Raw genomic sequence first — 11659 nt, 5'->3', positions numbered from 1 at the left:
AAATTTAAAATGTATCCTCTAGTCTCTCTCATCTTAAAAATATTGTCCCTTGGAACACCTGGGTGGCTCAGCGGTTGAGCATCATGCCTTTGGCTCAGGGCGTGAATCTGGAGTCCCAGGATTGAGTCCCACATCAGGGTCCCTGCAGGGAGTCTGCTTCTCCCTCTGCCTGTGTCTCTCATTCTTTCTCTGTGTCTCTCGTGAATTAAAAAAATAAAAGAAAAAAATATATATATATATATATTCTCCATTGATTCCCCATTTCCTTGTCTCAGGACTGGTCCTATGGCTCTCCTCCTTCTCAGGATCAAATATTGTGGTGAGTTGTCCACACTTATGTTTCTATTTCTTCTCTTCAACTCATCCAAAATGGCTTTCATGGGGGTCATCCATGACCTTGTCCATAAATTGTTAAGTCCAGTGGATATTTTTTAGTCTTTATCTTGCCAAGCCTCTTAGCCTTGTTCAACCTAGCTGGCTACTCCCCCTTTGCAAGACTCTTCTTGGCCTATATGACACCACATGTGTTTTTCACCTGTCCCTGGCCAGTCTTTCTCTGTCCCCTCCCTCCCACTTTCTTCCCTTTAAGATGATGTTCCTCAGGATTCTGTCTTGGCCTCTCTCCTCCCCGGGTGCACTCTTCCTGAGCATGTCTATCCATTCCCGTGGCCTCAGTCTCCACCACCTCCCAAATCTGTGTCATTTTTTCAGAGCATTCTCTTGACCCCCAGACTTCTGTGTCCAACCTCCTAGTCCAACCTCCTACTCAAGCTCATGTACTACATCTCAAGCTCAATGTGAATCAAATTGAAATCATGTTTTCCAGGGTGCATGGGTGGCTCAGTTGGTTGGGCGTGTGCCTTCCGCTTGGGTCACGATCTTCAGTGGGTCTCAGGATTGAGCCTCACCTTGGGCTTCCTGCTCAGCGGGGAGGCTGCTTCTCTCTCTCTCTCTCTCTCCCTCCTTTTGCCCCTCCCCACTACTCATTCTCTCTTTCTCTCTCTCTCTCTGTCAAATAAATAAATAAAATATTAAAAAGAATAGAAACCATCTTTCCCACAAATTCCTCTGCATCCGTGTTCCCTCTCAGGAAGGGAAGAGACACCGCCAGTGCCACCATCCAGTGGCTCAAGTCCCAAACCTGGCCATCACTTTTGATATGTTCTTCTTCACATCTTCATCAGTGAGTTCTCATCAGATCCCTTCCACAGTGTCTGTCTGACCCACCCTTTCTGTCCTACACACTGTCACAACCAAACCATGGTACAAGGCACTCCTTCCCCTAGACAGCTGCAGTAGACTTTGAATGGAACCTCCTGTTCTTGCTGCCAGAGGGAGCATTTTCTAAACCCAATTTTCTAAACCCAAAATTGGAACATGCCTCCCTCTAGCTTAAAACCTTTTGTGGTTTCCTATTGCCCTCGGGATGAAGTTCAAAGCCTCATGTGGCTTTCATGACCCTCCTTGCCTAACATGCCAGCGTCATCTCTTGTGGTTGGTTAATCCACGCTGCTCTCTGCTCAGCTGTCCTGAATTGCCTTTAAAGCATCTCAAGACTCACCAGGCTCTCATTTGCTGCTAGGATTTTCCATATGCTGTTTCCTCTTCCTGGGACTCTTCTCTCCCATACTTAACCTGTCCATTTCAAGTCCCAGCTAAATGTCACCTCCTCGGTTGACCTGGGCCAGGTTTGCATGCTGCACTGCATAAGACTCCTCACTGGTTTGTAACTTGAAATGATCACAGCTGTAACACTGAGTGAGAAGACTTGCCTGCCTTCTGTGCTCTGTAGCCTCAGGACGAACTTGGTTTCTGGCACACAGCAGAACTTTCATAGTTATTGGCTAAATAAATAGATGAGAGGCCCCTGAGCCAAGCCTGAAGACCAGAGAGGAGGTGGATCAATGAAGCTGGGACCTCAGGGTTAACAGCCCCACATGGGGCAAGCCCCCTGAGGCCGGAGCCTTTCCACAGGATCACCTGCCACGCTTCTACCAACAGAGGTCTGTGGAGTCAGCTGGGGCTCTCCGTAGGACACAGAGCGGGCTGGAAAGGAGCCCTCCCTAACTCAGGTCACAATTAAATCACCCCAGCCAACCTTTGTCCTTGTAGGGTAAGGAGGTTTGCTGCCTGTGGCCTCCAGTCCTGGAGCATTAAATTAAAGATGTAGGCAGTCTGCTGGAAACTATTAAAGTTATCTCAGATGCTTTTCTCCTGGAAATTAAGGAGGCACCCCTGGTTTTGTTTTTTAGGTAGCCGGATCGGTGGGTTTGTGTACTGGGCTAGGACAGGAAAGGGCCTGGGTTGCAGTTTCTTCCTTCTCCCGTTCGCTCTCTATTCTTTTTTTTTTTTTTTGTAAGAGCGTAAGAAAAGAGCAAAAAGGAAGAGGGACTGAGAAAGGATAACAAACAAATTGAAGGGTGAGAAGAAAGACAAATTGAAGGGTTCAGGAAAAGTGAGACCATCCTGGGTGTGGCAGCGGTGGGATTCGAACCCACGCCATCGAAATGACTGGAGCCTAAATCCAGCGCCTTAGACCACTCGGCCACGCTACCGCCCGCTACAGCGTCTTCCGCTGAGACTATATTAGTCTAATGACGTGGCACCTCACGCTCCATGGCCCGCCCTCCTGAATTTTGCGCATGCGCAGTATCAGTCGAGGGGGTTGCTGCGCCTGTTAAAGGCATCTTGACCCCCGCCTCCCTTCTGGGCCTCGGAATCACAGTACTTTTGTGATCGGCAGCAAAAACTACGGTCGGAACCCAGCATTACAAAGGAAAGAAGAGTTCCTAAATATTAAGCATTAATATTCAGTCCTCCCATGCGTGTACGTGGGCTTTGCTGTGTGCGTCGTATGCTGGCTACGGCCACGAGGGGGCGGTGCCGCGCCGCGTTTCCTCCCGGCCGGGCTGGGGCCCGGCTGCTCTGTCCCCACCTGCGGACCCCCCAGCCCCACTCCAGGTCAGCTCTGCAAGCCTGGGTGGCCCCACGGCGCGGTCCCTGCTCCCGCGAGGTGAGAATCACCGGTCCAGGTGGATGTCGTTACAATGACAACGTTGTTACACGGTACCCCTTGTCCGCATCTTAGAAGCTGAGGTGCAGAGAGGCCAAGTGACTTGTCTCCACCTGCCGAGCCAGCCTCCCGCAGCCTCCCAAGACCCTTCCGTGCAGGCGATCTGTGTTTTCCGTTTTTAATGCAACACAATTGCATTAAGTACAATCTCTAAATACAGAGCAACTACACGGTACATAAGTACGCGATACATTTCTATTTCCCATCACCCAGAATTAATTGTTAACGTTTTGTATATTTGCTTCAAATATAAATTAGTAATAATTTTAATTATTATATAATTATTAATTATTAAGATTCAAGTGTCTTTTGATATCCTTCAAGTTCAATTCCCCTTCCTCCTACCTGAGGAGTCTCAGATCGTTTTAGTCCTTTTTAAAAAAAAAAAAAAAATTTGCATATTCTTGGGCTTCTCCATTTCCTTGCATGTTTAAGGAAAATAACAGAGATACAGCATAGTAAAGATAGGCAGGGGAGTATGGTAAGCGGAGTATTGCCCACCACCAAAGATGTCCATATTCAAATCCCCAGAACCTGTATGTTACTTTATGTGACAAAAGGGACTTTGTTAAAAATAAAGTAAAAATTAATTTTTTAAAAAAGGGACTTTGTTGATGTAATTAAGGATCTCAAGATGGGGAGATTATTCTGGATTATCTAGGTGGGCCCAGTATAATCACAAGAGTCCTTGGAAGAGAGACGCAGGAATTAGAGGAGGAGATGCGAAGACAGAAACAGAGGTCCTAGTGATAACCACCACAAACCAACAAATGCATTAGAGGCTATAAAAGGTAAGGACACAGATCCTCCCCTAGAAGGTATAAGACGGAACACAAGTGCCTGTGACACCTTGATTTTCAGACTTCTCACTTCTGGAACCAGAAGATGACTCTGTTGTCTTAATCCACGAAAAAAATTTGTGGTAAATTGTTACAGTAGTCACAGGAAACCAGTACAGTGGCTAAACCAACCCATGGGCTTGGGAATCACACAGGCTGAGCTTGGACTAGCTGTGTGACCTTAGGAAAGCTACTTTTTTCTGGACGTGTTATTCATCCCTGTAATGGGGTGATCATAATACCCACTTCACAGGATTGCTGTGAGAACCAAACTCATAGATTCAGCATATATTTCCCCAGCACCTGCAGCGTGTCAGGCACTGTTGTGGGTACTTGGCTACTCGAGAATGAAGCAGAGGGAAGATTGAATGTGGTAATGTGTGTTATGCACTTAAACATCCCTGGCACATAGAGCGGATGTGGTGGTGGTGACCCCAGGGATCTAAGCTCTTGGCTCCCTCCCAGTACTTCCGTGTGCTCATCATCAGAGTTCTTACCTGGGTGGTGACCAGTTGGTGATACTATTCCACATACATCTCCCTACCTCTGCCTTAAGCAGGTGTTTGAGTCTCTCCCGGACCCTGCTAGAATGTCAGCTCCAGGAGGTCAGGCAGTCGTGTCTTGTTCACCCAAAGCCATATGCCTAGTACCTAGAACAGTATAGGCTGTGAGACTTCTCCTCCTACTGGTGGTTTTGCATTGCTTGGTTAAGGCCACTCCATCTTGCTACCTGGACCTAGGCAAAGTCAGAGGCAAATGCCTCTGGCTAGAGCTGCCAGACGGGAGAGCTCATAGAACTTTTGTCTGGATGTGGCCAAACTGTGATCTGTTCTCCTGGAAGATCACTTGCAGCCACAAGCAGGAGGCAGAGAGTTATTTAGGAATTCCCTCCCCCATGCCCCTCATGACTCAGCATTCTCCTACAGTTAGACCATATGCTGGGAGTAACCTTCCCCCACCCCAACTCTCTCTTTGATCATTTAATTCAAGTGAACATTAATCCTGCACCTACTAGGCCTGATCAGGCAAAGAACAAGTCTTCTGAAAGGAGAGCTGCTTCCAAAGCTGCCCAGAACCCTCAAGCCAAAGCTGCTTCTCCAACAGAACAAAAATCCAGTGGAGGCAAGGCCATGAGCTCATCTGCTCAACTGAGCATTCCTCTCCTGGCCTGACTTCCCACAGCCGTGCTGACTTGGCTTCTCTAGTGATTTATGTCTTCAAGGGTGGTGTTTGAGAGAAGCCAGCTTCTGTGCAAAGCCAGCCCTAGCCAAGCGACCACGGAAACCAAAGCAACAGGACTGTTGCATTTTGGGGTTTTGTTTCATTCTGTAAAAGTTTTGGTTTTGAAGTGATATTTAAAAATAACTTTTGCAAATAAAGTAGTATGTGTTCCTTGTTGAAACTCGAGCAAAGAAGGAGGAGCACAAATAAGAAAACAAAAATCACCTTTAATTTCTCTACCCAGTTAAACTCTGTCAACACTTCAGTAAATAAAGGAAGGTGCTTTCTGTCTGTGAAAATTTGAAATGTAGAGGCCCCAGCTGGCTCAGTCAGTAGAGCATGTGATTCTTGATCTTGAGGTTGTGGGTTTGAGGCCCATGTTGGGTGCAGATATTACTTAAAAATGAAATTTTAGGGGCACCTCAATGGCTAAGTCGATTAAGTGTCTGCCTTCAGCTCAGGTCATGACATGATCTCAGTCCTGGGATTGAACCCCATGGCAGGCAGGCAGTGCCCCCCCCCCTCCCTGCTCAGCGGGGAGTCTGCTTCTGTCCCTCCCCCACTTGTGTATGCTCACTGTCTCTCAGATAAATAAAATTTTTTTTTAAAAAATGAAATTTTTAAAAATAAATAAATTTGAAATGTAAGGTAAGACATCCCCATTGCAAAATTTTTTTCAAATGTCATATCACAGGTATAAAGTTGAAGGGAAATTCTTTTCCTCACCACCACTGTCCTTTACAGCTGAACCCCCCAGCTCAGAAGTTCTCCCTGTAAAGAGCAATCTTGAGCTGTCCTTCTGGATCTTTTCCTATGCAGATGTATGGCCAAATGCCCCACTTTAATCCTAGGGTTTGCTTTGCAGATGGCAAAGGGAGGTATGCCCTCCCCAAAAGACAGAAGTGTGGTCATTTCATAACTTCTGTGAATCTTTCTATAGCTATACACAGACATTCCAATGGTCCTGTGACAATGTGCTTCACTTTTTTTTTTTTAAGATTTTATTTATTTATTCATGAGAGACACACGGAGAGAGACAGAGACAGAAGCAGGCTCCATGCAAGGAGCCCAACGTGGGACTCGATCCCTGGTCTCCAGGATCACACCCTGGGCCTTAGGCAGGCGCTAAACCACTGAGCCGCCCAGGCGTCTGGCGCTCCACGTTTTATGCCTCGTAGGCCTGGGACCTTCGGAGCCAAGGAGATGAGCCAAGGAGTTCTTTCAAGCTGCTGCTTTTAAGCATCTCACTGTAGTTCCCAAGAGTTGGGGAGGGGTTGTTAGGTGATGAATAGTTGGGAGACAGGATTTTTAGGGCAAAGAAACTATATGATACTATAATGGTGGATATATGTCATTATACACTTACCTAGACTCATAGAATGTACCACACCAAGAGTGAACCCTAATGTGAACGATGGACTTTGTGTGATAATGATGTGTCGGTGGGATGGTTCATCAGTTTTCACAAATATACCACTCCAGTGGGGAACAATGATAATAGGGAGGCCGTGCCTGTGTGGGGGACAGGGGAGGTATAGGAAGTCTCTATACTTTCTGCTTAATTTTGCTGTGAAGTTAAAATTGCTCTATAACCCTTGTGGGCACAGCCTCCTATGGAAAAGGGATCTGAACAGTTAACACCTGAAAACCATTTCCCTTCTGTGGTGTGTGTAGCTAGTGTGGTTTTCTTTCTTTCTTTCTTTTTTCAAGATTTTATTTACTTATTCATGAGACACACACACACACACACACAGAGAGAGAGAGAGAGAGAGAAGGCAGAGACACAGGCAGAGGGAGAAGCAGTCTCCATGCAGGGAGCCCGATGTGGGACTCAATCCCAGGTCTCCAGGATCACACCCTGGGCTGAAGGCAATGCTAGACCACTAAACCACCCAGGCTGCCCCGCTAGTGTGGTTTTCCATGCTTGCCTAAGCCTGTGCAAAGACTATACCCGTCTCCTTGAAGTTGGGAATTGCCACATATCTGTGACAGGGCCAGTGCACATAAGAGTTGGGCTACTGTTTCTGGTGGCCTTTCCTCGGCTGCCACACTGTGAAGCACTGGGTGAGATGAAGACTCCATGAATATTTTGGAGGGGGGCTGCTTAGCAGCTTTAATGTGATATAATCCACAGATCATGCAATATGCCCATTTAAAATATATAAATAAGTCAGTGTTTTTTTTTTAGTATATTCAAAATTGTGCGACCATCACCATGATTAATTTTAGGACCTTTTCATCACCCCAAAAAAGAAACTCCATACCCATTAGTAGCCACCCCTCATTCTACTGAAACTCCCTTCCCAGCCCCAGGCAACCACTAATCTACCTTCTATCACCATGGATTTCCTCATTCTGGACATTTCATATAAATGAATTTTTTAAAGGTTTTATTTATTTATTTATTTGTTTATTCATTCATTCATTTTTAAAGATTTTATTTATTTATAAGAGATGAGAGAGAGAGAGAGAAGCAGAGACACAGGCAGAGAGAGAGAGGCAGGCTCCATACAGGGAGCCCGACGCGGGACTCGATCCCAGAACTCCAGGATCACACCCAGGGCTGAAGGCAGATGCACAACTGCTGAGCTACCCAGGCGTCCCTTATTTATTTATTCGAGAGAGGGAGAGTAGGTGGAGGAGCAGAGGGAGAGGGACAAGCAGACTCCATGCTGAGTGCAGAGCCCGATGCAGGGCTCGATCCCACAACACTGAGATCATGACCTGAGCCAAAATGAAAAGTCAGATACCCAACTGACTGAGCCACCCAGGTGCCCCTCTTTTGCCCATGTTTAAGTTGGGTTGTTTATCTTTTTATGGCTGAGAGGTAAGAGCTCTCTGTTCTAGCTATGATTCCCTTATCAGATACGTGATTGGTGAGTATTTTCTCCCATTCTCTTAATTGTCTTTTCACTTAAATATATACATATATATATACACATACATATATATGTTTGACATAAAATCAAGGGGTGCCTCGGTGGCTCAGTTGGATAAGCCTCCAACTCTTGATTTCAGCCCAGGTCATGAGATTGAGCCCTGCATTGGGCTCCTGCTGGGCGTGGAAACTGTCTTGGGATTCTCTCTCTTCCTTTCCCTCTGCCCCTCCCACCCCTGCTTGCACATTCACACTTTCTCGCTTTCTCTCTCTCTCTCTCTCAAAAAAAAAAAAAAAAATATATATATATATATAGAGAGAGAGAGAGAGAGAGAATGAGAGAGAGAGAGAGAGAGAGAGGACACAAAAATCACAATATTACATTGGTTGCAGGTGTGATTTTTCACTTTCTCTGTATCTTTTGTGTCTTGTGGGTTACTGAGTCCCATGGAGTACTCTGGTGGGAAAGCAGGGGAAAAACCCAACTCCCTGTCAGTGGGAAGAGTGATTTTCTAATAGAAGCAGGGCTTTTGTCCCTTAGAACTTGAAGAGATGTTTGTCCATGTGAGAGGAAGAAGGGCAAGTTTTAGGGCAGGGGAGCAAGGCTTAGAACTGGAGTGTGCTGGGATCCCTGGGTGGCGCAACGGTTTGGCGCCTGCCTTTGGCCCAGGGTGCGATCCTGGAGACCCGGGTTCGAATCCCACGTTGGGCTCCCGGTGCATGGAGCCTGCTTCTCCCTCTGCCTGTGTCTCTATCTCTCTGTGACTATCATAAATAAATTAAAAAAAAAAAAAAAGAACTGGAATGTGCCAATGAACGTCCCAGTTAAGTGTTTATTTTTCCTCTTGGACACTGTAACATTGCTGGTATGGGTGAATGTTTTCCCTCCTACATTGCTGGTATGGGTGAATGTTTTCCCTCCTACATTCTTTTTTTTTTTTTTTCCACAAGAGAACAAATCTACACCTTTATTTATTTCAGTAAGTTTAAATCCTTGAAGGGTACAGCATCACACGGATTCGGTGGCCAATGGCTTTACCAGGAAGGTTGCTTCCGAATTTGGCATGAACCATGCCACTGCTTCCATGAGCATGAGTTACTTTTCCCCAGATTACTCTGGTTTTGTCTGGTTTGCCACCAGGAGTTACTATGTTGTTCTTTGCTCTGTACACATAAGCACATTGCTTGCCTAGATAGAATTCAGTTTCATCTGGAGCATAAACACCTTTGATCTTAAGTGGAGCTGTGTGCTCCCTCTGGTTCTGGAGACCCCATTTATAGCCTGCAAAAATGGTCTTGGACCAAAGCCTTCCAGACATATTCGTCGTTTTAGGAGTCCTGTTTCCACCAGGCTGCACTTATTTGCACCCAAAGTTCAGGAACAGGAGCACTTCTCACCTCCACAGGCCCAAGTTGGTGGAAAAAGCACCCTCCTACATTCTTTTTTGTTATCCAAACTCTTCCATAAAGTCTGAACAGCTTTGTGTGATGGCAATAGGAGGAGATTAAGGACTAAGCAAAAACCAAGAATGATCTGATCTACATCTCCTTGCTGAGGCCACCCAAGGCACTTGTCTGCATATGGCTTCTAAAAGTGATGCCTACTTTTCCTTGAGGGCTCCACTCAAATGTAATTTCTTCAGAAGAGCCTTCCTGAACAAGTTTCCCTGTGTCATCTCTTATTGCCTGCTACACTTCTCACTTGTGGCACACCTGGCAGTTTAAATGGTATGGAATAAAGACTATGTGAGAAATTTCCGTTCTCCCGTTTCTTTCTGAAGCAGGCCTTTTTCCCAACCCCTAGCCCAATACTTGATACACAGTAAGAACTGAATAAATATTTGCCTTAAGAATGAATGTCCAGAAACCCTAAGCTTAAATCCTACCAGCTCAACAACTCTCTGGGAAAGAGATATTCTCTTTTTAAAACTTGGCAGAAAAGATATAGATTAATATCTCATTGGGCTAAAGGGATGGAATATGTCCATTGGCTTAGTTGGAGCTTCATTGTCATGTGTCTACTCTTGGCCCCAGGTCAGTGGTAAGGGCTGTTCTCAGCAGCTGAGAATAGGGTGGTCTGGTTTCCTGAAGACAAAGCCAGATCTTCATGCAAAGAAAGGGAACTTCTGTTGGGCAGACACAAATTACAGAGGCTCAGAGGAGTTAAATACTATGTCCAAGGCCACAGAGCTATAAATGGTTAAGTAGTACAGTCCTTGTTGGTCTTTTCTTTCTTTCTTTCTTTCTTTCTTTCTTTCTTTCTTTCTTTCTTTCTTTCTTTCTTTCTTTCTTTCTGACTTTGGACTTGGACAGAGTAGTTCAAACTTTGTTCCTGCCCTACTTTCCCACGGTCAGAATTTCAGGTGCAATTTTGTCTTGCCAAGAGCCAGTGGAGTTTTCCCAAGATGACTAAAGGAGCCAACACTTCAACCAAAAATATCTACTAGCTCTTGTATTTTCCAAAACTTGTAGCACAGAGGCCAAGGATAAAACACTGAATGATGGGTTTCTTCTTTTTTGTTTCTAAGATTTTGTTTATTTATTCATGAGAGAAAGAGAGAGAGAGAGAGAGGCAGAGACACAGGCAGTGGGAGAAGCAGGCGTCCTGCGGGGGAGCCCGATGCAGGACTTGATCCCAGGACCACGGGATCACAACCTGAGCTAAAGACAGATGCTCAACTGCTGAGCCATCCAGGCATCCTTCAATGATGGGTTTCAAGACCATTTATATTTTTCATTCTCCCCACCACCTGATGAGACGCCATCTGTACCTCACCCCCCTCCCCAAGCTGCATAAACTTGAACCTACTCCCTGCAGAGACCATAGCATCTGGTAAGCTGAAGGCCTTTGCTCTTCCAGGGGAATCTGAATTTTCAGGGCCCTCAAAAACAGAGGAGTGAAAGCTTAGGGACAGAACACTTGAGGGGCCAGTCCATACCCAGACCTGGGTCAAATCCTGGCTCTGCCATATACTGTGTAACCTTGGAAAGTCCTTTAACCAGTCTCAGTCTCCCTGTGTATGAAGTGGGGATGGTAAGAGGGTTGGGATAGGAGTGAAAAGAGCTAATGCATGTAAAGCAGTTACCACAGTGCCTTGTAGACTGAGTGCTCTATAAATATCAGCTTCTATTGCATTGCTTCAGAGGCATGTCAAAGCAGGCATTACAAATGACAGGTGGCTCTTGACCACAGAAAACATGTCCACAAGCTAGTGTTTTGCTGAGGGAGGTGGGAGGGGCATTGAGCAACAGATAGGAGTCCATTCTTCCTAGGAAAAGTGTAAATATGCCTACATGCAAACCCAGATGTCATCATCTGTCTCTGTGTCTGTGTTTGCTGGGCCTCGCTTGAGCAAAGACTCAGAATGCCCTCCAGCTCCTGAAATGTAGATACCCCTTGCCAAGAGGAGCCACCTTAGAAACACTTTGGGCAGGGGCAGGGGCACCTGGCTGGCTTAGTTGGAGGAGCCTGTGACTCTTGATCTTGGGGTCTTGGGTAAAAGTCCCATGTTGGGTGTAGAGATTACTTAAGTAAATAACGTTTAAAAATTTTTTCTTTTGGCAAATCTATCACTAAGAGCCTCAGTTTTATGATCTGTGAAATAGAGCTAATGCAACCTACCTTTCAGGGTTGGTGTGAAGATAGAA

At 45.8% G+C, this 11659-nt stretch overlaps 1 protein-coding gene and 1 non-coding gene across 2 annotated transcripts; both read right to left on the bottom strand.

The window, feature by feature from the left end:
* Window positions 1–2473: 2473 nt before the first annotated feature.
* TRNAL-UAG lies at window positions 2474–2555 on the bottom strand. Its single transcript has one exon. It is a non-coding gene; the product is annotated as a tRNA-Leu (tRNA).
* Window positions 2556–8997: 6442 nt separating this feature from the next.
* On the bottom strand, window positions 8998–9330 carry LOC121488307 (60S ribosomal protein L35a-like). Its single transcript, XM_041750774.1, has one exon. It carries the CDS (start codon window positions 9328–9330, stop codon window positions 8998–9000), a length of 333 nt encoding a protein of 110 aa, XP_041606708.1.
* Between the last annotated feature and the right edge of the window lie 2329 nt (window positions 9331–11659).

This window comes from Vulpes lagopus, chromosome 3, assembly GCF_018345385.1.
Source record: "Vulpes lagopus strain Blue_001 chromosome 3, ASM1834538v1, whole genome shotgun sequence".
Lineage (NCBI taxonomy): Eukaryota > Metazoa > Chordata > Mammalia > Carnivora > Canidae > Vulpes > Vulpes lagopus.
This window is presented reverse-complemented; position numbering and strand designations above follow the sequence as displayed.

Coding starts and splice junctions, on each gene's coding strand:
- LOC121488307 (XM_041750774.1), bottom strand. CDS start 9,330: ATGTCTGGAAGGCTTTGGTCCAAGACCATTTTTGCAGGCTATAAATGG.